At 41.1% G+C, this 27,893-nt stretch overlaps 1 protein-coding gene across 5 annotated transcripts in view; it reads right to left on the bottom strand.

The window, feature by feature from the left end:
- Positions 1-27,591, bottom strand: part of ythdc1 (YTH domain containing 1) — a 50,757-nt gene extending 23,166 nt beyond the window's left edge. For 2 of the 5 annotated variants that reach the window (XM_033018444.1, XM_033018447.1), the window contains exons 1-11: positions 27,355-27,580; positions 17,465-17,566; positions 16,392-16,735; positions 13,521-13,923; positions 10,381-10,479; positions 10,243-10,296; positions 6,700-6,794; positions 6,210-6,318; positions 3,164-3,281; positions 769-853; positions 523-689 (exon numbers count right to left, since the gene is read on the bottom strand). In XM_033018444.1, the coding sequence (XP_032874335.1) occupies positions 523-689; positions 769-853; positions 3,164-3,281; positions 6,210-6,318; positions 6,700-6,794; positions 10,243-10,296; positions 10,381-10,479; positions 13,521-13,923; positions 16,392-16,735; positions 17,465-17,566; positions 27,355-27,382 (1,604 nt within the window). In that variant the 5' untranslated portion in view covers positions 27,383-27,580. Of the gene's footprint in view, positions 1-522; positions 690-768; positions 854-3,163; positions 3,282-6,209; positions 6,319-6,699; positions 6,795-10,242; positions 10,297-10,380; positions 10,480-13,520; positions 13,924-16,391; positions 16,736-17,464; positions 17,567-27,354 lie in introns of all 5 variants that reach the window. The other 3 variants (XM_033018448.1, XM_033018446.1, XM_033018449.1) reach the window with 3 other exon arrangements.
- Between the last annotated feature and the right edge of the window lie 302 nt (positions 27,592-27,893).

The raw sequence follows: 27,893 nt of genomic DNA, 5'->3' as shown, positions 1-27,893 counted from the left end.
CTTCTGCAAAATTAACAGACACTGATCCTTTTTAAGTCCCAGGCCACATTATTATCCACAGGAATGTACCTGGAAAAAAAAGGCTTTCACAAGATGTTATAAAAGCAAGTTTACCATTAAAAATATACACTCCACCTATCACACCAAGATTTAATTACTTCTACAGAATGCCTCACACTCCCTCCACGCAGATTGTATACAGGATGTACTACTCTGAACTTGTGTACAAAATAACATAAAACACCCCTTTTTTTATTATAGTTCATTCTGGACATTTATGCTTTAATCACGTTTGGCTCCACTTTTACTCTTGAAGACGAAAAGCCAATGCGATAGCACCCACAGCTGTCAAGGGTAGGCTGTGTAATCCTCAATGAAGCCACAGACTGGTCCATGCAGCTTGGCATGAGGATTTTAAAACGATCTTCTGTATCGCTGGTACCATGATTTTGGTGACTCTTAGTGCTCCGTCATGTTATTCCAATACAAGTGCCTACTATCAGTCCAAAGAACGTTTCTAACCTTCCCACTTCCCGGACAGGATCACGCCGAGAAGGCCGCCCCCTTGATCGCGGCTGAGAATGCGCTCTTCGCTTGTGCCGCATTTTATGAATGAATTGATACAAGTCAATGCTTTCATCCGGTGGAAATAGAAGACAAAGCTGCGTGCCACACTCAGGTTCAATTTCCTGCAGAAATAAACGACAATGACTCAAAGGCAACAAATTCCAAAACTAGCACAAATCTGAAAAGTTAATCTTGATGTACCTGCCCATCCCTTCCAATTTTGACTGGTTTGTTTTCATTCCATAGGTTTACAAGATGCCCTGTCTTTGTAAATGGCAACTCACGCCTGTAAAAAGGGATGAATATAAATAAACAAATATTCTACCCTCTGCAAATGAAACAAGGCATTAATTCACAGGTCAAACAATTTGCTGATATTCACACACAGATATTTAATTCCCAATTTATTTTCTTACAAAACACTTCATCCCACTTCTTGGATTTCCTCTGTCATGAAGGGAGATGAGTTACCTGATGTTCTTAATAATTAACCTTTTCAATCAGGAGCAGGGGTAGAATAACAGAAATAAAGTCTGCAAGATCTCCACATTCCTGTAATTCTAGCGTTATGACCGCTAATGCGCTATCGTTAGCCAGCGTGTTTTACTTAGACATAAGGAACTGTAGATGCTAATTTACAAAACACACATAGACACAGGGTGCCGCAAGGCTCGATGCTCGGACCCCAGTCATGTACAATATATATTAAAGATTTAGACCAGGGAATTAAATGTGACATCTCCAAGTTTGTGGATGACACAAAACTGGGTGGCAGCGTGAGCTGCGACGAGAATGCTATGAGGCTGCAGGGTGACTTGGATAGGTTGGATGAGTGGGCAGATGCATGGCAGATGCAGTAAAATGTGGATAAATGTGAGGTTATCCACTTTGGTGGCACGAACAGGAAGGCAGATTATTATCAGAATGTTGTCAGATTAGGAAAAGGGGAGGTGCAACGAGACCTGGGTGTGCTTGTACATTAGTCACCGAAGGTAAGCATGCAAGTACAGCAGGCAGTGAAAAAAGCTAATGGCATGTTGGTTTTCATTGCGAGGATTTGAGTTTAGGAACAAGGCGGTCCAACTGCAGTTGTATTGGGTGCAGTTTTGATCTCCTAATTTGACTAAGGACATTCTTGCAAATGAGGGAGTGCAGTGTAGGTTCACCAGGTTAATTCCCTGGATGACGGGACTGACATATGATGAAAGAATGGGTCGACTGGGCTAGTATTCACTGGAATTTAGGATATGTTTCTATGTTTTCTATGAGAGGGAATCATATAGAAACGTATAAAATTCTTAAAGGATTGGACAGGCTAGATGCAGGAAAAATGTTCCCGATGTTGGGGTAGTCCAGAGCCAGCTGTCACAGTTTAAGAATAAGGGGTAGGCCATTTAAGATTGAGATGAGGAAAATCTTCTTCACCCAGAGAGTTGTGAATCTGTGGAATTCTCTGCCACAGAAGGCAGTGGAGGCTAATTCACTGGATGTTTTCAAGAAGAAGTTAGATTTAGCTCTTAGGGCTAATGGAATATGGGGAAGCAGGAAAGGGGTACTGATTTTAGCTGATCAGCCATGATCATATTGAATAGTGGTGCTGGCTCGAAGGGGCGAATGGCCTACTCCTGCACCTATTTTTCTATGTTAGGGTTAATCAGCTGGTCGGACAGCATCTTTGGTTCGGGACCCTTCTTCAGACTCCAACCGACTCAGACAGAATGGTCCTGATCCAAGATGTCATCGATCCATCTCCAGAGATGTTGCCTGACCCACTGAGTTACTGTTACCCAATGTTTTTATTTAGTCTCTTTTTAAATTATGTGATCATTAGTCATTGAATTGAACAGCATAGAAACAAACCCTTTGGCCCAAATCAACCATACTGACCATTGGGCACCCTTCCCTATTAACCCCATCTCCCAGCGCTTGGTCCCCCGCCTTCTATCCACAGTTTTATGCAGAGATTATTCATGTGCTTATAAAGGCCTTTCATAAATGCTGCAACCACTCTGAGGTAGTGCATTGACATTATTCACCACTTTCTGGGTATAAAACTCCGCAAATCCCCTTCACATCTCCTTCTCCTCACCCCACATAAACAACCTTGCAGTGTATCTATTGCATATGAGCAAACGTCTCCTGCAATCTACCTATAATGTCCTCACAACCCCTCACAATGTCTTACATCCTCTCTGCATGCTCTCTTGCACTATCAAATCCTTCCTGACAGTGTCCAGAACTGCACACAGTACTCCAGCCAGTCACGTGTGCATTCCTTACCAAATTATCCAGATGTGTCCCATTTTCAAAGATCTTTGAATATTTTCCAAGATCTCTCTGTTCCTCATCTCACCAGCATCGAGCTATCATTTAATGGACGGTCACAACCCCCCCCCCCCCCCCCCGCCCGACATCTGTTTATATTGACCATCTACTCTCTGTGCTCCTGACTTGAAGTGTTGACCATCCCTTTGTCTCCACATGTGCTGCTTTAACCTCCAGGTTCTACCAAGAGTTTGTGTTTTTTGCACCATAACCACAGTATCGAATGGCAAACCGCACCTCGAATAATGTCTTTAACATTATTTTAATTTACCTGCAAATCCAGTCAATTTTAAAGACACCACCCAACATTTTGGCATTCATTCCTGCAGGCAGCACCCAATGTATCGGAGACCCTCCATGGTGAGATTCTGATGAAAGTCTAGCAAATCCTGCAAACCAATGATATTAAGTTACATACAATTAATGGATTAAAGACATGCTCATATTATACATACATTTAATTCACTTTATTTTCAGATATTGATTCTTGGTGATAAATGCTTTGTGTTAAGAATGAGAATTGGAAGCACCAGAGCTGTTCCTTTCATTAATTCAGGTTGACCAGTACCTTCCAAATACTCCAAATATCAAACAGTTAAAACTTAATTATAAGTTTTGCAGAAAGGGTTAGAAAGACACTTCCTGGTTTAAATAAATGACACTAGTTTAAGTATTCACAAATGTTCTTGCATGGAAATAAGTGCTATTGTATGTTTACAATACAACTTCAAGCATGTTAACCCCTTTCTCACAGAAGTTACAATATATTGACTGCCCCCACATCTTATCAGAGGAACACAAAAATGCTGGAGAAACTCAGCGGGTGCAGCAGCATCTATGGAGCGAAGGAAATAGGTGACGTTTCAGGCCGAAACCCTTCTTCAGACTGATCAAACTCAATTTTATCAGTTGGGGATATTGAGTCCTGAAGACCCAAAATGTCACCTATTCCTTTTCCCCCCGAGATACCGTCTGACCCACTGAGTTACTCCAGCTTTTTGTGCCTCTCTTAAGGCCTTAGAAACCTGTCTATATTGCAATTTTCCGCAAAGCAAAACATCGAACATCTGTGTATCATGGAAAATAATTATTCCACCCCCCCCCCCCCAATAAAATTTTAACTCCATGTGCCAGATTCATCGGTAGAGATTTGTGAATTCCATCTGAGGTAGTGCATCCGTGGATAACAAAGGAAATCAGGGATAGTATCAAAACAAAAGATGAAGCGTACAAATTAGCCAGAAAAAGCAGCCTACCAGAGGACTGGGAGAAATTCAGAGTCCAGCAGAGGAGGACAAAGGGCTTAATTAGGAAAGGGAAAATAGATTATGTAAGAAAACTGGCAGGGAACATAAAAACTGACTGCAAAAGCTTTTATAGATATGTGAAGAGAAAAAGATTAGTTAAAACAAATGTTGATCCCTTGCAGTCAGAAACAGGTGAATTGATCATGGGGAACAAGGACATGGCAGACCAATTGAATAACTACTTTGGTTCTGTCTTCACTAAGGAAGACATAAATAATCTGCCGGAAATAGCAGGGGACCGGGGGTCAAATGAGATGGAGGAACTGAGTGAAATCCAGGTTAGCCGGGAAGTGGTGTTAGGTAAATTGAATGGATTAAAAGCCGATAAATCCCCAGGGCCAGATAGGCTGCATCCCAGAGTACTTAAGGAAGTAGCCCCAGAAATAGTGGATGCATTAGTGATAATTTTTCAAAACTCTTTAGATTCTGGAGTAGTTCCTGAGGATTGGAGGCTAGCTAATGTAACCCCACTTTTTAAAAAGGGAGGGAGAGAGAAAACGGGGAATTACAGACCAGTTAGTCTAACGTCGGTAGTGGGGAAACTGCTAGAATCAGTTATTAAAGATGGGATAGCAGCACATTTGGAAAGTGGTGAAATTATTGGACAAAGTCAGCATCGATTTATGAAAGGTAAATCATGTCTGACGAATCTTATAGAATTTTTCGAGGATGTAACTAGTAGAGTGAATAAGGGAGAACCAGTGGATTTGTTATATCTGGACTTTCAGAAGGCTTTCGACAAGGTCCCACATAAGAGATTAGTATACAAACTTAATGCACACGGTATTGGGGGTTCAGTATTGATGTGGATAGAGAACTGGCTGGCAGACAGGAAGCAAAGAGTAGGAGTAAACGGGTCCTTTTCAGAATGGCAGGCAGTGACTAGTGGGGTACTGCAAGGCTGTGCTGGGACCCCAGCTATTTACGATATATATTAATGATTTGGACGAGGGAATTGAATGCAACATCTCCAAGTTTGCGGATGACACAAAGCTGGGGGGCAGTGTTAGCTGTGTGGAGGATGCTAGAAGGCTGCAAGGTGACTTGGCTAGGCTGGGTGAGTGGGCAAATGCATGGCAGATGCAGTATAATGTGGATAAATGTGAGGTTATCCACTTTGGTGGCAAAAACAGGAAAGTAGACTATTATCTGAATGGTGGCCGATAGGAAAGGGGGAGATGCAACGAGACCTGGTCATGGTACACCAGTCATTAAAAGTAGGCATGCAGGTGCAGCAGGCAGTGAAGAAGGCGAATGGTATGTTCGCATTCATAGCAAAAGGATTTGAGTATAGGAGCAGGGAGGTTCTACTGCAGTTGTACAGGGTCTTGGTGAGACCACACCTGGAGTATTGCGTACAGTTTTGGTCTCCTAATCTGAGGAAAGACATTCTTGCCATAGAGGGAGTACAGAGAAGGTTCACCAGACTGATTCCTGGGATGTCAGGACTTTCATATGAAGAAAGACTGGATAGACTCGGTTTGTACTCGCTAGAATTTAGAAGATTGAGGGGGGATCTTATAGAAACTTACAAAATTCTTAAGGGGTTGGACAGGCTAGATGCAGGAAGATTGTTCCCGATGTTGGGGAAGTCCAGAACAAGGGGTCACAGTTTAAGGATAAGGGGGAAATCTTTTAGAACCGAGATGAGGAAAACATTTTTCACACAGAGAGTGGTGAATCTCTGGAATTCTTTGCCACAGAAGGTAGTTGAGGCCAGTTCATTGGCTATATTTAAGAGGGAGTTAGATGTGGCCCTTGTGGCTAAAGGGATCAGGGGGTATGGAGAGAAGGCAGGTACAGGATACTGAGTTGGATGATCAGCCATGATCATATTGAATGGCGGTGCAGGCTCGAAGGGCCGAATGGTCTACTCCTGCACCTAATTTCTATGTTTCTATAAGGGGGAACTTATTTTGGCCAATCTGCTGTAATGCAGGAGTTGCCAGCCTATCACAAAAGCAACACAGCACAACTTCCTTCATAGATGGAACAACATTGTTTTCTCACCCTGAAACTTTCCACTTTCTCGAACAGAGAATATCAATATAACGCTGCGAGCATCTCGGAAAGCAGTGTTGAGCTTCTTCTCATTTACTGGCAATGTTGACCACACACCCTGAAAGTAAAGAAAAAGGAAAAGGTTATGCTTTGAAAGTCAGCAAAATGTTAGAACAAAGCAATCACACTGAATGGCATATTTAAACCATTAGCAGCAATAGCAAGCTTTTATTCAAATTCAATATTGAATGACTAAGATCAAAAATCGATGTATATCAGCAATACTGTCTGCAATTTCCTGTTGCAACTTGTAAGCTGTAGTTTAAAAACTGAACAGGTTATAAAAGTGTCTGCGGTAATTTCAGCTTGTGAAACTGGAAACTCACTGAAAAATATCTTCAAAATGTCACTGCACAATATGTTTTATGTCAACAGGAAGACAACTGCTAATTGCTGATTTGTATCATTCCCAATGGCAGCATTAAAATATTTTCTATACCTTCGCTTTTGCCAGAGATACGTTCTCATGGTTATTGCTCTTTATGAGGAAAAATCGTGCATCTCGAAGGACATGCTTCAGTTTACTAGTTTGATCTGAAAGATGTAAATATAAAATTACTTTAAATAACTGCAAAGAATACAGATCCATTTTGCTTGATGATTTGTATTTTGCGGCTAACATCTTTGTTCCAAGCACATAAAACATCCACCCATTAAAACCATGGTAATATTATAAGCGCAACATTTTAATAACAGCTAACAAATATATTGTTTAAAACTCCAAAGACAAAATTGGACAATCCCACAGGAATTTTGCAACTGTTAATAAATACAATCAACCTGAAAGCGTGTCTGTGGGTTCAACGTAGCTACTTTTTCAAATAGACCGAAAAGACACAATGGAACAAACTGCTCCAATCTGCGCATTCCATTATATGATTTTAACTGTTAAATGTATTCAAGGTATGATTGATAGGAAAATGAAATTTTACACCGGTGCAGTAGGACACAGAAACAATGGAATAGTTGAGTACAGCTTACACCATCTGACCATCAGTGTGTTCAACGTTGATAAATAGAAATCAGACTTGATTAATTATTATAATGACCAACTAATAGCCAAATTGTGCAATTCAGTAATGCTCACTTTATGGAATTAAGGAATGTGGGCCAGATCAGGTTAAATTTGTTCACAATTAACATTTAATGCAATGCAATTTTAGATGTATCCCAGAGAAAACTAGAATTTTAAAAAGTGCAAAAACCTTCTCTAAACCTTCGGGTTGCCAAAATAATCACAGTGCAACAAAGCTTGTCATTTTGTCATTATATGCACAGTTGGTTTTGACAAAATGCAAGATAAACATCTCAATAATCACCCCTGAAAATGGACTGATAACCTAACTCCAAACTTGTTTTCACAACAGTAATATCCAATATCCAAACCATTGGTTTCTCATAAGTAGCTGTTGTGATTTTCAGTTACATATTACATAAAAAACACATTAAATGGAGATTTTAATTACACTCTTAATATATGCCTCGGTCCCTCACGGCACACACGTAGAATTTTTCATCTGCTTCATCTACATGCATAATTATCCCATGTAAACGCAATGTTAAACCTAACCTCGTATTAAATTGTTCGTAGTAGTTGACAGCTAAGAAGCTTTAGTGCCGTGGGAAAAACAAAGTCACAAAATTATTTTTTAATTGTTTCCAAAGTTTCCTATACATGTTTTTCTACATGATGCAGCCCAAAACAAAAACATTCAAAAGTTTCTCAGTGTAGCAGCTGATTTTCACTGTAAAAAAAACAATATTTTTTATGTTGTAGTGCTTCAGGCAAAGCTCGACAATTCATCAAAAATCAGTTTCATTTGATGTTTATGGAAGATCTTCCATACGCTCACTTGCGATGTTGCTTGATTGAACACTGAAGAAGAAGGGTCTCGACCTAAAACGTCACCCATTACTTCCTCTCCCGAGTTGCTGCCTGTCCCGCTGAGTTACTCCGGCTTTTTGTGTCTAACTTTATATAACATGCGATTCAGTGACGGAAAAAAACCACACAAATAATCTGGTCTTCTATTTCTGTATACGATTGTTAATAGCAAATATAAATGTATAAAATCCTGTATACAAGCCACCTGTGAAAATTGAGTTAATATATGGCATAATTTCACACAAGACAAGGAAGAACATTTACACTTCTGGAATAAACTAACATGTTAAATATATTTTCTTTCCATAAATATAAATGCATACAAATGCTTCTTATTAATAACATCTGTCTGAGCTGAAATTAACCACCAGTTCAATAGCAAACACTTAGATTATATCAAATCTGTACTTTGAAGGTTGACTCATCTTGGGATTGGTAAAAAAAAAAATCAAGAGTTGTGGATACTGGATGGCTAGTAATCAATCGAGAAAACAATTCTGATACCAAAAGGTTGTAGAAAACATTGGCAATAAAGAATCACTTGTCATCACTGCCACCTGGACACAATGGACCCCACAAAATGCTGCTTGACAGACTCATCTTGATAACAGACAAATCCCACAACATAAATGAACGGTGATCATGTGGAGAATCTTTGATCTGTTTTCCAGTGCATTAGGAAAAATGTATCCATATTAGTAATAGACTTTGCAAGAGGAATTAAATGATAAGTTGAAACTCTCTAGTCCAGCTCTCCTAGGACATGATTTGTGCGGATCACATAAATTGCTCCCAATCATCTCCCTCGAAACAAGACTGTTCTTTTTAAGTGTAGATTAAGTGTAGACAATCCCTGTGTTACAAAGAGCTCTGAGAACTATCTGTAACCTGACATTTCCACAAGTTAGAAATATTGTCACTGAGATTAATGATTAACCACATAATAGTACAAATCTTCATTGATTTTAGATCTCAGGTAGAATTAATTGATTTTTACGGATATTTACTGCAGATTGGAAACATGCTGGACCACGACAGTTGCCAGACCATAGAATGCCAGATTAGAGTGTTTTAACCTGTACAATGAACAGGAAGAAACATGTCATATTTCAGTAATCCTTCCCAGCTGTGTATCCCATGAGAAAATTACATTAGTTAATTAATAAGTGGAAAACAAAATCAATTCAGTTCATTCTGCATCCAGCAGCCTCTTCCACAAATTGCTGCAAATAGCATTAGTAATTAGAAAAGCATATATAGCATATGTCTCTCAAGAAACATCCAGTTAGAAAAAGAAACAAGCAGGATTTGACTCACTTAAATGCTTAACATTTTTCTATAGTTTAGACTTTAACTCCTGGAGTATGTTCCAAAGTTCAAAATTCTATAAAGTTACAATGCTACACAATTTTTACATCCCCTCCTAAAAAGTCCAAAATATTGGGTCCACAGACTTGTTTGAGATCACAAGTTCATTCCACATTAATATTGCGCCATCATTTCTAAAGCAGTTTTTCACAATCACGTCAAAATAAATCCTTAGGGCTTCCCAGGAATAGAATTGATGGAAAAATCAGTAAAAATAATCTCACACAGCTACTGCTTCAATAATCAACAATGCAGTATGTGCGTCAGCAATGTCATGCGAGATGGGCGTGATGAGATCAAAACCAACAATGTGCAACCAGAAGAACTGTGTGCATCAGCATACAAGGGAATTCTAAATGATAAATGGACAGAAAATCTGCCAGTTTCAAAGTAACGTTGTTTTCTGGGGAAAGTTAAAATAGACTTGCACAAACAATTGATGGCTTCCTCAGAAATGTTATAGAATTACACAAATATCACAAATTAAGTCTATACAAATTTAACAGTGCTTCCTTTCACCATTTGTGTATCACTTAGCTTTCAGTTGAGATTTTATAAATTATGGAGCACTGCAGCTTTAGTAAATTATAAAAGGCAGACAATATTTACTTTAGAGCTTGAAATATTAAGTGCAAACATTGTCAAGCATGGCACAGTGGCTTTCCAAGCTGCTCGGCAACAGAGGGTATGCTGCCTTATGCTAACCTCCCAAGCTAGTTGTTTCCATACCTTTACGTACTGCACGCACAGATGATGACAGCTTCTCATGTTTCTTCTCTGATCCTGCATTACAGTACACAAAACCCATTAGGCCCTTGCTATTTAAGCTCCAAGCACAACAAGTTCCAAATGAAACACAAAACATACCTGCATACGAATCGGATGCTGAACTTTCACTCCTATCAAACACAATTGGAGAAATGTCTCTAGATCGCTTTTTCTTCTCCTTTTTATCTGTCTCATCGTCTGAAGAAAATTTAATTTATAACAATTCTATTTAATTATACTATGAATCACTGATACTGCAGTAAGATTGATGGGGGTTGAAAATTTCACTATATTTAGTCTGAACTTGGTGAAAGTTATTAAAGTGCAGTAAAAGTGTGTAGACTGAACCATTTTGTTCCAAGGTCCAGTTTCTGCTACAAATGAAGCAGTGTCATCGTTTTTAAAAGTACAGTTGAATCCAGATAAGTGATCTGAAGCAAAATTATAAACTCAGGAATAATTTAATCAACCTTTGGATGACCTATTGAACCATCTCAAGTATCACGATGAATGTTGCTATTAGAACACTGTATCAATATTTTAACAGTGGTGAGAGAAACAGTCTTGATGATGAATGAATGAAAGCATCTCACTTTAAATCCTTTACATGCTAACATTTCCCAAATGTATTAAAAAAACGGCAACAGCTTAATTTAATAATCAATATCTGGGCTTTGTTCTGTAATATCTCCCAATACCTTTGCTCTCAGTAAACGAGCAAACAATAATTTCACTGCCCATTGGCTATAGGGAATAGCTGCAACCTCTGTCCCTGTGGGTATTCACCTACAACACAAAGCTGTTATTTAATTTGACTATATTTAGCAGCATAAACAAATGGCAGATCTTGAAGTGTTGAATTTTCACAGTGATAAAGTGTTCCAAGTAGTCACCTGAAGCACCTTGCGTGGCTGAGCAGTTTACTTTACAACTACCCATGCTTTGGAATAACCCATGCCCATAATTTGTGAGCACTATAAAACTCATTCTTTTCCCCAATCGCCCATAAAGTACAACATATAGGAAGTCAAAAGTTGGTTTTACAGCAAAAGTGTGTAGCAGTAGTAAACAAGGTTAACAATTAATTTACACTAATCTATTAGCACTAAGACAAGTGCTCAAGAGAAGTTTAGCTATACAATAACTAGATAATTTGATTATTTTACACTCAAGTGTTAACTTTCACCAGGAATTTTACTTGGACATTCCAGTCTTTGTGTGGGTACTCACTAATCTGAAGTCAACTGTACTGCAGATCAAAGATCTAAAAAAATTGGTACTATTAAGTCCTGGCTAAGCAGTGCTCTACATTAAGTCACCAAGCAGTCAGCATGGTCACAGTTAAAAAACCTCGATGATTGTGTTAACACACGAAGCGTCAATATAAATTATGCTTTTAAGTTACAAATCACTTCACTGAAATTCTTGTTTGATTCTCATATTTCTATAGCCAGGTCTTTTCTTTCACATACTGCTTTGTGGTGTATTTTTTGGAGAATGGCAGAAATTTCACTTCAACTAGACATTTCACCTTTCAACCCGTGCATATGTCTAAAAACAAGTTCCTTTTCTCTTCTATTCATTATATCTTTACCACTGGAGACTTTAAATGCTTTTCAAAGTGGCCAACAAAAAAAGCATGTTGCTGCAGAGGACATTAAATTTTAAACAACGTGATGAATTTGAAGATTTCATGTAATTGTACCAAAATACAACATTCCTGAATATCAGTTTTCTATATTTTTAAAGAGACAACTTAAAAGGGAAACAATAATCTGGAATGGAAATGTGGGAAGAATAACACCAACATTTTAAGCAGTGGAGTCTAATTTGTGTATGGCTTAAGAAATCCAATTTGATAGCTGGCTGGCGAAATTTTATGAATTCGTTAGGAAGAGCTGAGCAAATAAAGGTTACTGGAACCCGGGTAAGCTTTTATTTTTGTCTATTTTAAATTTTTAGAAATTCCCATTTTATCACATTGTAAGGCCAGCCCAAGTTGGTGCCATTATGTGGTTTCATCTATATATCTTAAACTTAGTGACCAATTTTATATATAGTCTTGACCACTACAATGGTGCCAATGTAGAGCTATGATCTGCATAGCCAGAAAAATAAAATTTTCAACCCCCTAAAATCATTACACATTTGATAAACCCCCTTTTGCTTTTAGCTTTTAATAACTGCCCCATAATACCAATTTTGAATGTTTTGTTGTTTTTTTAGTCAAGAGGGAGAAATTAAACTAAAAGTGCAGGGATCACGATTGAATTGCGCATGGAAAGATTGACTAAATTAATCAGACAGATTAGGAAGTGGAAACATTAAAACAGACAGCTGTACTGGACCAAGATTTTCATCTTTGTAAACTGGGTTTATCACAATCTCTTCACATTGCCCTTTCTAATAATCTCTATTTCCGTATTACCATGGATTTAGACAAACACGATGAGTGAAATACAAGTGTTGCTATTATAAAATCTAACTGGAATTATTATACCGTTAGGATGATCTCAATTCCTATACTCTGAGTTTTCTAATTTATTTTAAGATATATCACTCTAAAAGTATTTTTACAAATAAAAATATAACTTGAAAATTGAAAATATATGTCTATAGCTCTCTAGCTTTCCAACAGAAAGATAATGACATTATTAACTGTATACTTAAGCCAAGTGCTGTTTGTCAAAATTACATCAAACCCCGTCTTACAGTCTTTCTTGCAAACACATATTGAAACACTTACCACTATTCCATAGGACCTCAGCCAAAATGTATAGCCATGTGTTTTCTCAGTCATAATCAAGATATGCACAGCAGAGTTTTTGCTGGTTTGTATTAGCGATGGAACTGTTCAGTACTCAAAATCAGGAAGCTGGCCAACATTTTACCAGTTTACTGATCCAGCGTACTGGCCAATTATAAACAGACTAATTGTTCAGTACGCTAGATCAGTAAGTTGGTGACATGTTAAAAACCGCAAACACAATGGACTATTAGTAGCACTTTAGCCATAAACCACTCTATATTAACAGTCTTATTGACAACTGCTACCAGATATCACTTTTAGCTTATTGGATGTCAACAGGAGTTTATCGAAACTATAAAGTGATAAATAGGATTTCTCACAATGTTTTTGCCACAATATTCAAAATGAAGAAAGTGTATACATCTTAATAAACACCCAGTGTATAATAAGGTTGCATTAATTTAACACGTATTTTCAAAATTGGAGTTACCTGATGCATCAGTTCCAGATCTTGTGGCTGACTCTCCATCGGAAAATGAGACAGACTCAGAGTCAGAGTCACTGGCTTCACTCCTTGTATCATAATCCTGTCCATGGCCCTCCTCCTTGTTTTCTCTGGGATCTCGCTCTCTGAAATCATCTTGCTCAGACATATCCCGTTCATATTCTTCCTCCTCTACTTCCTCCTCCTCTCCCTCCTTCTCTTCCTCAGGATCATCTTCATCGGGCCTAATCTCGTCTGCAGCCTCATCCTGATTGTCATGGTCTTCAGAAGAGGTATTTCCCTCAGAATCAATTTCAACCTCTGATTGATAATCGGAATGAGTTTCCTCTTTGGATGAATGGCCTGATCGATGCATTTTAACACCGTCTTCGATATTCCTCAAAGTCTTCTGCATTAAAAAGTACAACTTTGGTAAAACAGGCATGCTCAAATTAAAAGACAAACACAGACAATGTAAACAAAAATATTTTTTTTATTAAATCTAGTTGATTAAAACGGTGATTGATTACAAATGTTGTAGAATTGGGGAAATTGTTTGCAAGAAAAAAACCACAAATCATTCTTCCACTTTTCACTTAAATCATACATTATTCGGGCCCTTTAAATACGTCCAAATCGCAGATTATTTAAAAAAAAACAAATCATGGGGCAATATTTTGTTGTGCAAAACTAAGCAGGGAAAATAAAGCAGGGAAAGAAAGCAGGTTAAAGAAAAGCACCTAACCATAATATATTTAATGTAGCCATCCATCAGTGGCTTTTTAAGGTCCTAAACTGGAACAAGGCTGATTTTAGATCACAACTACACCTTTAGCAAAAGTATGAGGAATCAAAAGTAAAGGGAGAGGACAGAGTAGAGTGTTATTTGAGGGAAACTGATTGTGTCTCATTCATGGAATAAACAGGTGGCCCAGAAGTCTTCCTGATGGGGAATGCAGGAGTAAAAGGACTGGACGTCCATTGTAAATGTCAGGCCGCTAGGTGGTCCAACCAACCATTCAGCTAGACAGAAACTGAAAGCATACGGCCTAATTAAATTTGGGCAGAAGGAGACGAGGGAATTGACCATTGAACAAAAGCCTCCCAAATAGATCTACTCGAAACAAATGATTTCACAATCGAACACAGTGCATGAAAGTGCAGTAAACACTATTTATTCAAATTTTATATATAACAAAAGCTCCTTTCATAAAACCATTCTGTCAAATAAAGGGCAATTTAACTAGCCATATTTAAAAGTACAAATGAGTGAATCACCACGAAAAATTGCCACATTCATCCTCGGACCAGTCTGTTTAAAAATAGATAATTCAATTTAAAGATTACAGGTAAATAATTTAAATTTCCATACTATTTATATATAAGAAATTGCGGCCTCCGAACTGCAAGAAAATGCAAATAATGGAAAGCAAGGAGATGACAGATGAATGCAAGAGCTATTGACCCTCACTATAGAGCATAATTAAAGTTGGGAAGAAGTTAGGAAATAACCATCGTAGGATGCTAAAAGATGGCTAGAGACATATATGACGCGAGTGTTAATCCTGGAAAGAATCCTAAAAAAACTTTGCACGTCTCCTTTGAACTCACCAAAGTCACTTTAAGGATATGCCTTCTGATATGCTACCCTTGGAAAACGACCGTCTACCTTATCTATCCCTCCCAAAATCTAGGCAACATCCTGGTGAACCTCTTCTGCACCCTCTCCTCAAAAGCCCCCACATCCTTCTTGTAATGGAGCAACAGGATCTGCACAATACTCCAAATGCGTCCTCCAAATACACAGATGACGTCTTGAGTTTGTTCAAGAATCCAGAATCTGCAGTCTCGTGTCCACGTAGTCTCATAGCCACAATATAAGTTTTATACAGCCCCAATATGACTACCTGACTATTGTTGGCCTGATCAATGAGGGCAGACATGCCACCCTCTCCATTTCTGTTGACGCTTTCAGCTACGGACTTGAACCCAGAAATATAAATGGTCCAGAGGGTCGTGCTACTTTCTGCACAATTTCTCCGAACCAAAGTGCAAAACCGAAACTTGCCCGGATTAAACTCCTGCCAAATATTTTGCTATTTCCTTTGACAATCTTTTTCATTACCCACATTTCCAACTTTTGTTTCATCTGCACACTTACTATTACTAATCAGCCTGTCCTGCACACACGCATGCACACAGAATACCACTGGTCACAGACCAAGGAACGATTCCTATATTAATCTCCTCTGTCTTCTCTGGCCAAACCAATTTTTAATGCATTTTAATCTTCTAGTTCAGCCCACCATAAGGGATTTTGCTAAATGCCTTACTAAAAAAAAATCCATGTCAACAATATCCACTGCCCTACGTGCAATTATTTTAGTCAAAAAATATAACAAATGAAATTTTGACAAGGTCTTGATAGATGCAGAAAGAATGCTATCTCTTGTGGGAGAAGCTACTTCTTTGAAACGCTCTCGCTCAAAAAGGCAATGGAAGCAGACTTTTAAGGTAGAAGTGGAATGATAGATTCTTGACCTGACTAACGTTACCAAGTGTATTAGAAAATACAGAGCTAACCAAATGACCAGGACAGACTTGAGTTTATTGAGTAGAGGTTCAGACTCGAGGGACCAAGTGACAGACACATAAATGATAGGTTGGAATGTAGAATCCAAGAACTGCAAATGCTGATTTATACCAAAGATAGACACAAAGTGTTGGAGTAACTCAGCAGGTCAGACAGCATCTCTGGAGGGGAGGATAGGTGATGTTTCAGTTCAGGACCCTTCTTCAGATTAGATATGGGTACAAATAATATTTCAGAAAACGGCCACTGCAAACATTATCTAGTTTATATTTGTTTTGTCTTACCATGCCGTATGTTTCGGACTGATCAGGAGTGGCTGATTTCATTTTTCTGAGAGACTCTCTTCTTCTACTCCCAACTTTATCAGTTCGATCTTTCTGCGATTCCCGAGAACCTGGCGCATGGTTCTTTCTCTCACTGCTGGCAGTTTTGCTTCGTTCATATCGCTGGTATTCATCCTTCTTAAAGGCTGGCAGATGTCTACCTTTTGAAAGGGAGGCCTTTATGTTATCTCCTGCAGAAGGGCAGGAAGATCGTTTGCTAACTTGCCGTGCCGAATGGCTGGAAGATTTCTGCCTTTTCCCATCACCACTGTCAGCCCTCTCCTTTTCATTTTTTCTTTTTGATGCTGTTCAATAAAGGTTGATATTCTTTATGGCTCAAAGTCAAATACGCAAATAAAATGAAAATACAACAATTCCTATAAGTAATTAGCTGATTCATAACTATATAAAGCAATATTGATTAAATACATGTGCTTTCATGGTTTTAAATGTCATAAGAATACCCTCTCGAAAAAGGTTATCGCTGGTGCTATTGAGTACCTATTGAAATTGACTTTTATCACTGGAATTGTGGCAATGTAAATCAGATTAAACAATTCTTTAAAACATCCCTTAATGTTACTGTGTAATCAATGTAATCAAGTACTGACCATTCAAATAGACATTGTAACTGGACTCCAGTTTGCCTTCAGCAGAGGAGCACCTGCTGGAGCAACATGTGCTGAGTAATCCAAAGCACAAAACCCAGTAATCCTAAAACAGGTGATTCATTGAAAATCTAAAAAACTAGACCAATTTCCTTTTTAATAAATTAGATAAATCACAATCATTGAAAGAAGCCAACGTTCCTACAATTCTTAAAAACAAATGAACACATTCCAAAGCAAGTAAAGGTGAATAAAGTTACGTCACAGACAAAAATAGTATTTTGGGTTAATTTTTTGGTACAAAACCATACAACACCTACGAACCAATTGCACCTCAGCCACGATAATGCCAAAGGCTCTTTGAGTGGCATTGCTGAATATACTGTCAATCCAAACACCAAACACACTATCACTATTACATCATACCTTTCTTCTCACTAATGTCTTGTTCACTTTCAGGATTATAAAGCTCATCATCTTGATCAGGTGCTTCTGTCAAGATATCATCCAAAACATTGACTTCACCATCTAAAAAACAAGAAATTCATCCGTTACCTTATATGTCTCATTTGTTACATGTCTACTCGTACAGCCAATCTAATGTAGTGAAACAAATGGATGTTACATTTTTATAAAAGCTTAGAAAATGTTAAATTTTCACTGGATTTGCTGTGAAGAGATGACTGTAGATGAAACAGTATTGCTGATTTGACCCGGGTCTGGTTTTGCTGCTGATAACCTGATCCATAATCCATATCAGGTTTTCTACACCATCACCTGGTGGCATGGGGGCAGCCATGCTGGTTAGTTCAACTTATGATTCGGAGCCCGTAGTACGCATTTCAATGGTTTCTGTATGTATCCAAATTAAAGTACTTGTTATGATATATAATGACTGTATCATTAGTACTTTGAACATGGTGTCGGAGGTGGGACTTTGGTTTGACTTTGGCTGTTATTTATAAGGCTTCACCATTCACTATTTTGTCATCTCGAATTATTAAATGTTAAAGCATAAAATGTGCCATCAAATCTTAGGCAATCTTTCTCCTTGAATGTGATGCCATATGTAATAATCCAACTTAATCGCACATTCCTTACATTTTTTGTTACCCTTTCAATCAACTACTTATTTCCCCAAATACTCATACTCATCAATTTAACAAGTAGACAGAAGGCAGAACTTGGAGTACAATTTATGAAAAATAAAGCCAGGCTTTGGCATTCCAGATCATGAGGCGCAAAATAAACGAGCAAACTGTAGTAGTAAAATCCGAGAAAAGTGTTTTTTTGAACAAGCACTTGAAGGTTGACACATTCTAGGATATTCACTCCATCGCAGGGGACAGACTTCTGACCGACATACACTACAAACCCACTGACTCACATGGCTATCTGGACTACACGTCTTCCCACCCTGCCCCCTGTAAAGACTCCATCCCCTACTCCCAATTCCTCCGCCTACGCCGCATCTGTTCCCAGGATGAGGCGTTCCACACCAGGGCATCGGAAATGTCCTCGCTCTTCAGGGAACGGGGATTCCCCTCCTCCACCATAGATGAGGCTCGCACCAGGGTCTCTTCCATACCCCGCAACACTGCTCTCTCTCCCCATCCCCGCACTCGCAACAAGGGCAGAGTCCCCCTAGTCCTCACCTTTCACCCCACCAGCCGGCAAATACAACAAATAATCCTCCGCCATTTCCGCCACCTCCAACGTGACCCCACCACTCGCCACATCTTCCCATCTCCCCCCATGTCTGCCTTCCGCAAAGAACGCTCCCTCCGCAACTCCCTTGTCAATTCTTCCCTTCCCTCCCGTACCACCCCCTCCCCGGGCACTTTCCGTTGCAACCGCTAGAAATGCAACACCTGTCCCTTCACCTCCCCCCTCGACTCCATTCAAGGACCCAAGCAGTCGTTCCAGGTGCGACAAAGGTTCACCTGTATCTCCTCCAACCTCATCTACTGCATCCGCTGCTCTAGATGTCAGCTGATTTACATCGGTGAGACTAAGCGGAGGTTGGGCGATCGTCTCGCCGAACACCTCCGCTCAGTCCGCAATAACCTACCTGAACTCCCGGTGGCTCAGCACTTCAACTCCCCCTCCCATTCCCAATCCGACCTCTCTGTCCTGGGTCTCCTCCATTGCCAGAGTGAGCGACACCGGAAATTGGAGGAACAGCACCTCATATTCCGCCTGGGTTGCTTGCGTCCGGATGGCATGAACATTGAATTCTCCCAATTTTGCTAGCCCTTGCTGTCTCCTCCCCTTCCTTAACCCTCGAGCTGTCTCCTCCCATCCCCCCCACCCTCGGGCTCCTCCTCCTCCCTTTTTCCTTCCTTCTCCCCCCCACACCCCATCAGTCTGAAGAAGGGTTTCGGCCCGAAACGTCACCTATTTCCTTCGCTCCATAGATGCTGCTGCACCCGCTGAGTTTCTCCAGCATTTTTGAGTACCCACATTCTAGGATAGTCTGCCGTACACTGAGAATGTCAAGAAAATATCACCAAAGAGACTGATGATGACTTAATTGAGCAAGTGAATCCCATGATTGAAGGTCTGGAGGATAGTCTTATGATTAAGGGGTGACAGCAATGTGTTAGTGATATGGGCTGAGAAAGAGAATGTGACCAAAAAGGTCGATGAAGGCAGGGCTGTAGACATTGCATACATGGATTTTAGTAAGGCATTTGATAAGGTTCCAGATGGTAGGCTGCTCTGGAAGGTTAGATCCCATGGGATCCAAGGGGAGATAGTGCCCTCCATAATGTTTGGGACAAAGACCCATCATTTATTTATTTGCCTCTGTACTCCACAATTTAAGATTTGTAATAGAAAAAAATCACAATGGTTAAAGTGCACATTGTCAGGTTTTATTAAAGGCCATTCTTATACATTTTGGTTTCACCATGTAGAAATTACAACTGTGTTTATACATAGTCCCCCCCATTTCAGGGCACCATAATGTTTGGGACGCATGGCTTCACAGATGATTGTAAATGCTCAGGTGTGTTTAATTGTCTCCTTACTGCAGGTATAAGAGAGCTCTCAGCATCTAGTCTTTCCTCCAGTCTTTCCATCACCTTTAGAGACTTTTATTGCTGTTTATCAACACGAGGACCAAAGTTGTGCCAATGAAACTCAAATAAGCCATAATGAGACCGAGAAACAAGATAGAGACATCAGCCAAACCTTAGGCTTACCAAAATCAACTATTTGGAACACCATTAAGAATAAAGAGAGCACTGGTAAGCTTACTAATCGCAAAGGGATTGGCAGGCCAATGAAGACCTCCACAACTGATGACAGAAGAATTATTTCTATAATAAAGAAAAATCCCCAAACACCTGTCCGACAGATCAGAAACATTCGGAAGTCAGGTGCAGATTTGTCAATGTCCACTGTCCGCAGAAGACTTCATGAACAGAAATACAGAAGCTACACCGCAAGATGCATACCACTGGTTAGCCACAAAGATAGGATGGCCAGGTTACAGTTTGCCAGGAGGTACTTAAAAGAACAACCACAGTTCTGGAAAAAGGTCTTGAGGACAGATGAGACGAAGATTTACTTGTATCAGAGTGACAGCAAGAGCAAAGTATGAAGGAGAAAAGGAACTGCCCAAGATCCAAAGCATACCACTTCATCTGTGAAACACGGTGGTGGGGGTGTTATGGCCTGGGCATGTATGGCTGCTGAAGATACTGGCTCACTTAACTTCATTTATGATACATCTGCTGATGGTAGTAGCATAATGAATTCTGAAGTGTATAGACCCATCTGCTAAAGTTCTAACAAATGCCTCAAAACTCATTGACCGGCAGTTAATTCTATGGCAAAGCATCACCAGAGAAGATACCCAGCAACGGGTGATGTCCATGAATCGCAGACTTCAAGCAGTCATTGCATGCAAAGGATATGCAACAAAATACTCAACATGACTACTTTCATTTACATGACATTCCGGTGTCCCAAACATTATGGTGCCCTGAAATGGGGGGACTATGTGTAAACACTGCTGTAATTTCTACATGGTGAAACCAAAATGTATAAAAATGGCCTTTATTAAAATCTGATGTGTACTTTAAGCACGTGATTTTTTTCTATTACAAATCTCAAATTATGGAGTACAGATTAATAAATAATTAGTTTCTATCCCAAACATTATGGAGGGCACTAGCTGAATGGATAGAAAAGTGGCTTCATGGAAGAAAGCAGAGGGTGATGCTAGAAGGTTGCTTCTTGGACTAGAAGCCTGTAACTGGGAGTACATGGCATGTTTGCAGATGACACAAAAGTTGGTGGTATTGTAGATAATGAAGATCGTTGTCAAAAATTGCAGCAGGATCTTAAATAGTTGGGCAGGTGGACCGAGGAATGGTTGATGAAATTTAATACAGAAAAATGTGAGACGTTGCATTTTGGGAGCATTAACATGGGCAGAACCTACACAGTAAACATTGGGACTCTGGGGTGTGTTGTAGAGGAGCGGGATCGAGGAGTACAGGTACATAGTCCGTTGAAAGAGTACAAAATCATGAGAGGAATAGATTGGTTAGACGATCTGTCTCTTGCTCATAGTAGGACAATCAAAAATAGGTTAACGGTGAGGGGGGATAGATTTAATAGGAACCTGAGGTAAAACATTTTCATGGTAAGGATGGTAGGTGTATGGAACGAGCTGTCGGAAATGATAGTTGAGGCAGGTACTATCGCAGTTTAAGAAACATTTAGACAGGAACATGGATAGGACAGGTTTAGAGGGATAAGCACCCTTAGCAGGTTTAGAGGGATAAGCAGGTAGGACAGTATAGATGGGTAATGTTGGCCAGTGTTGGCAAGTTGGGCCATTTTCAACGCTATATGACTGCGTTTAATTCAGACTAATGCGAGGTGATGTGTTTTAGGAGTATCGATGAGGCTAAGATAAATACTATGCAAGGTAAGGTATAAGGGAGTACTGAGGAACAGAGGAACTTTAAATCTAATGATCCTCGAACGTGGCATGCAGCTTGATCAAATGGTTACGACGACATGGGAATACTGGCCTTCAATAATCAAGGTATTGATGCAAAAGTAGGTAGGTAATGAGCAATTTTATGAAATATTGGTCAAATTCTCAGGCAGAGTACGGTGTGCGGTTCCGTTCACCACACTATAGGAAAGGTACCATAGAGCTAGAGAGGATGCAGAGGAGAGGCACCGTGGTGTTTCCTGCGCTGGAGGGTTTCTATTATAAGGAGAAAGGATATGAGCGAGCTGTATAAAATGATGAGAAGCATAGGCAGGGTAGACTAGAGGAATCTAATTCCCAGATCAAACGTAGATAAAACTAGAGGGCATAGATTTAGGGTAAAGGGTATTGGACAATATACTATTGTCTCGTGTAAAAGTTCCAAGGGTTTTAGAGATAAGCAAGAGATGTTTTTACCCAGAGAATGGCAAGTATGTACGATGTACGATGTAATTCCGGAAGTGGCGGCGCTGCCTTGCAGCTGCGGCTCGCCTGCAGTCCGTTTGTCCTTTCTGTTTTTTGTTTTCTCTTGTCCCGTTTTTAGTTTATTTCGGTTTATTTAGTTGTGTATGTGTGGGGTGGGTGGGGGGGGGGGGGGTGTAACATGTTTTATGACTCTTCCTTCGGGGGGATGCGACCTTTCCTGCCGTATCCCCCGTCTCCGTGTCCGTCTGCGCTGAGGCCTATCGCGGAGCTGGCGGCCTCCAACTGCGACCGACCTCGAGGCTGCGGAGGCAGAGCCAGGACTTACCAACGCGAGGCTGGTCGACTTCGGGGCTGTGGTTGCGGGGCGACCCAACTTTGGAGCCTCGGAGGCTCGGCCGCGGGCCAGTGGACGACATCATCGGGAGCTCGAGTTCTGTTTTCCGGAGCTCCCGCAACTACAGCTGCGTCCGCTGGACTGGAGGGCAGCAGCTTCGACCGCCCCGGGCCGCGGAGTTTGAACCGACCCGTTTGCGGAGCACGGATTCAGCCGCGGGACTGACTTACCATCACCCGGCGGGGTCACAACATCGGAGGCTTTGATTGCCTCAGCGCAGAGGGAGAGGGAGAGCAAGGAGGGAAGAGACAATTACTTTGGGACTTTAAACTGTGTTGAGTGTTTGTTATTTATTCTATGTTATGACTGCAGGCTAAACCATTTCGTTGCACTGAAAAGTGCAATGACAATAAATTGAATCAAATCAAATCAAATCAAAAATGTGAAATACACTGCCTGAGAGAATGGTGGAAGCAAAGTCATAGAAGGAATGTCTAGATCAGGGGTCTCCAAATTATGGCTCGCGAGTCACATCCGGCACGCAACGAGATTTTATTTGGCCCGCAGCAAGCTCTAAACACGTTCCGTGCAGCGGGCTATTTAGCGGGTTCCGTGGTTGCGCAGCTTTAGAGATACAGCTCGGAAATAGGACCTTTGGCCCATCAAAGCAATGCCCGTAGCACTATTCTACACACATTCGGAACAAATTCAATTAAACTACTAACGTGAAGTGTGGGAGGAATCCAGAGCACCCGGAGAAAATCCACACATGTACAAACTCCGTACAGACAGCACCGTAGACAGGATGGAATCCGGGTCTCTGGCGCTGTGAGGGGGGGGGGGGAGCTAGTTGGCGGCAGGGTCGGTGTGTAGCGGTCTCCCCCTGTGAGGGTGACCCGTGAGCAGCTTACGCTCCAGGGCGACACAATGACCTGGACCCTTTGACCAGGCCTCCGCCGTCGCTTGCCAGGGGAATCCTCCCCTGCCCTTTAATTTTTTCTCTCTCTCTCCCCTTTCTCTCACATCCCTCTCCCCCCCTCCCCCCTCTTTCTCTCTCTCCCCCCTCCCCCTCTCTCTCCTCTTTCTCTCTCTCCCCCCTCCCACTCCTTCCCCCTCTCTATCTCCCCCCCTTCTCTCTCTCTCGGCAGCCCTGCGGAGATCGGCAGATCGGTAGCCGGCTGCGTGTGATAAGTGTGTGTGTGTGTGTGCTAGCGGATCTATGTGTCTGTGTATGTGAGAGTCCACGTGTGATAAGTATAAGTGGCTATGTCTGTGTGTGTGTGCGCGAGTGTGAGTGTGTGTGTGTGTGTGTGTGTGTGTGTGTGACATTTCTTTATTTTTTTGCTGCAGCCCACAAAAAGGTGCCAAGTATATAATGTGGCGCTCATGCTGAAAAGTTTGGACGCCCCTGGTCTAGATGAACATTTGGATAATTTTAACACAGAGATTGCTGCATATGTACAGCAGTAGCGACAGAGATAGAAAGAGTGAATAATTTGGGTCAATGACAATATTCATCAGTACAAAATTATTGAGGTTATAAACATAAAATGTGATTTCAGATTCTCTCTTCTGATGCTGCCTCACCCAAATACATTCAGCAATTTATGCTTTTATTCCATGTTCCATTTGTCGATGACTACACTAAAACCAATAGCATCAAGGGGCACAGCTTACACTGCAGCAAAGAGCAAAGGATGGATGATTGTTAAAATGACAGTCAAAGGCACTTTTCACTGCATCTACCTTTGAGGTAAAATTATATTCAGCCTATTGCACATGACACAAAAAATATCCGGTCATTATCACAAAACTCTTTATGGGAGTACATAGTGATGCCACGGAAACCATTTGGATCTACAATGTTTTGGAATATCATGAAAGAATTTTTAAAATGGTAGAAATTATGTTTTCATATTGCTCTGAGGCAGCATTCCATAACAAAATGCCTTCCACCGCCATCTGTTTGACCAGTCTTTTTGTATTATGGAGACGTTTTAATTTTTCATGGTTGGTCCGTGAATGAAACCTAACTCCATAGGTAAAAAACACAAGAGATGGCAGATAGTGGAATCTGAAGCAAAATACAAACTCAAGCAGGGGGGGGTGGGGGGGGGGGGAGTTTCTCCAGCACTTTTGTCTACCATATATTTCACCCAATGTGCTGTTTTCCTCCCATATCCCATGAAGTAAATTGTGAAATGGACCTGGTGGGATACTCTAAGACCCAGCAATGAACTGAAGGGTTGACAGGTCTGCTATATCATTGGAAATGAGAAATATGGAAATGATAATTGCACAAAACTTTCAACTGGCATCAAATACTTTTTAGCTACTTACAATTTATTCATACTGAATAGGCTAAACAAAGGTTAAATTACAATTATGGACCAACAGAAATGAGAGAACTAATTTGGTTTGTTTGATAGATTATTACCTCAATTATCTATCAATTTTACTTAATAGGAGAAACTGTTCACAGAAGGCAAAACACAAAAGTGCAGGAGGACCTCAGTGGATCAGGCAGCATCTGGGGAAGGAATGGACCAGAGATGTTTTGGGTCACACCTTGTAACTTCCCGTTTGCTCTATCTACTGTACTGTGTGAACTGATTGTATCTATCTACCATAGACAAAAATGCTGGAGAAACTCAGCGGGTGAGGCAGCATCTATGGAGCGAAGGAAATAGGCGACGTTTCGGGTCGAGACCCTTCCATATCACTGATCTATTTAAATAGCATGCAACACAACGCTTTTCACTGTACCTTGGTACATGTGACAATAATAAACAGAAACCTAAAATTGAGACACAGGAAATTACAGATGTTGGAATCTTCAGCAAAACACAAAGTGCTGGAGAAACTCTGTGGGACAGGCAGCATCTGTGGAGGAGAATGTTGCATGCAACATTTCACTTCGATTTTAGGGTAGCAAATCTGACCAAATTGATTGCCACAGATGGATGTGGTGGCCAAATCACTAGGTGTGTTTAAGGCAGAGATTGACAGGTTCTTCATTGGTACGGGTATCAGGGGTTATGGGAAGAAGGCAGGAGAATGGGATTAAGAGGGAAAGACAGATCAGACATGAGGTGAATGGCGGAGTAGACTTGATGGGCTGCATGTCCTAATTCTGCTCGTTGAACTTATAAAGAGTAAAAAGAGTCAAGAGTGTTTTGTCATATGTCCCAGATAGAACAATGAAATTCTTACTTGCAGCAGCACAACAGATGTAAACAAACAATATAATAAACAAGAAAATAAAAAGTTTAGTTTAAGAAAATAAAAAGTTTAGTATGTGTGACAATTTCAAGAGCATAGGAGCAGAAGCAGATGCTCCATTCGAGGATGGACTTCTAGATGGGACAGTGCATTGTCTGACAGGCAGCCCTTGAATGAATGAACTCAATATGTATGAAGGAACTGCAGATACTGGTTTACACCGCGGACACAAAATGGTGGGGGAGCCAAGCGGACAGGCAGCACGTCTGGATAGATGGAATGGGTGACGTTTCAGGTCGAGACACTTCTTCAGACGGTTGAGAAGTCTCTGCAGCGTTGATCTGTTTAGATGCGGACCACAGGGGGGGAAGATAGATTCTTGATTAGTACTGGTGTCAGAGGGTATGGGGAGAAGGCTGGAGAATGGGGTTGGGAGGGAGAGATAGATCAGCCATGATTTGGGACTTGGGAAGAGGTTATGGTTTCAAAGGTCTTTTATTCTCACATGTACCAATTAAGGTACAGTGATATGCAAATCACCATACAGCCATGCTTTAAAAGCAACAAGACGCACAGCTACATAAACGTTAACATAAACATCCACCACAGCGGATTCCTCACATTCCTCACTGTGATGGAAGGCAACAAAGTCCAATCTTCTTCCTCTTTAAGTGGACAGCAACATGAAATGTTTGTCTACCATGGTAATATATCTTTGTTTTTTTGTTGTATTCTTGATGTTTCCACTGGTGGTAGAGTCTAGGACTAGAGGTCATAGCCTCAGAATTAATGGACGTTCTTTTAGGAAGGAGATAAGGAGAAATTTATTCAGAATTAAAGGGCGTTCTTTTAGGAAGGAGATGAGGAGGAATGTATTCAGTCAGAGGGTGGTGAATCTGTGGATTTTGTTGCCACAGAAGGATGGTGAGGCCAAGTCAGTGGATTTTTTTAACGCAAAGATAGAAAGATTCTTGATTAGTACGGGTGTCAGAGGTGATCGGGAGAAGGCAGGAGAATGGGGTTAGATTGATCAGCCATGACTGAATGGCGGAGTAGACTTGATGGGCCAAATGGCCTGATTCTGCCCCTTCAACTTATGAAGTGTTTTTTTTTGTCATGTGTCCCAGACAGAACAATGAAAGTCTTACTTGCAGCAGCACAACAAGAATATGTGAACTTGGGTACACTGTAAACAATATATAGCAGTCTAATTCTGCTGCTGTGCGTTTATGAAGAAGCGCAGGCCCAGGGATGAGTGGAACAAAAGCGGCCGCCGCCGCCACTGCGGCTCCTGCTGCCAGCGCGCCGTGCCTTTACCTTTATCATCCCGGCACTCCGCCGCCATGGGTCACGAGGGGGTTGTGGAAGGTGGATTGGAGCACGGCCAATCTATCCGATGCGATCCGCTCCGGGGCCGGGGAGCTGCGTTAACGTTAACACCAACACCCCGCCGCCACCGCCGCCGCCGCACAGACCGAGCGTCCGCTGCCTCGCAAAAATGGCGCCGTCAAGACTAGGCCGACGCCGCCGCCGCCGCAAGGCCTCTGCGGCACTGCGGTCACAATAGCGCGTCGTTGCTATCACAATGCCACGCCGCTCCCGTCCGCCCCCTCCGCGTCACAATGCCTTCCCCACACACCTCACATGGGGGAGGGAGGGAGGATATTGGAGGAGAGGGATGAGAATGAGGGGGAGGGAGAGAGGAGGTAGAGTCGTGAGGAGGGAGAGTGTGAATGGGAGAGATAGAGGGGATTGAGAGAGAGAGGGGGATGTAGTGAAGGAGATGGAGAGTGGGAATGGGGGGGAGAGAGAGAGATTGGAGTGAGATGGAGAGTGGGAATGGCGCTCGAGGGCTT

The sequence above is a fragment of the Amblyraja radiata genome, chromosome 3 (assembly GCF_010909765.2).
Source record: "Amblyraja radiata isolate CabotCenter1 chromosome 3, sAmbRad1.1.pri, whole genome shotgun sequence".
Taxonomy (NCBI): domain Eukaryota; kingdom Metazoa; phylum Chordata; class Chondrichthyes; order Rajiformes; family Rajidae; genus Amblyraja; species Amblyraja radiata.
The sequence above is the reverse complement of the archived record's forward strand: the minus strand, read 5'-3'. Positions and strand labels throughout refer to the sequence as shown.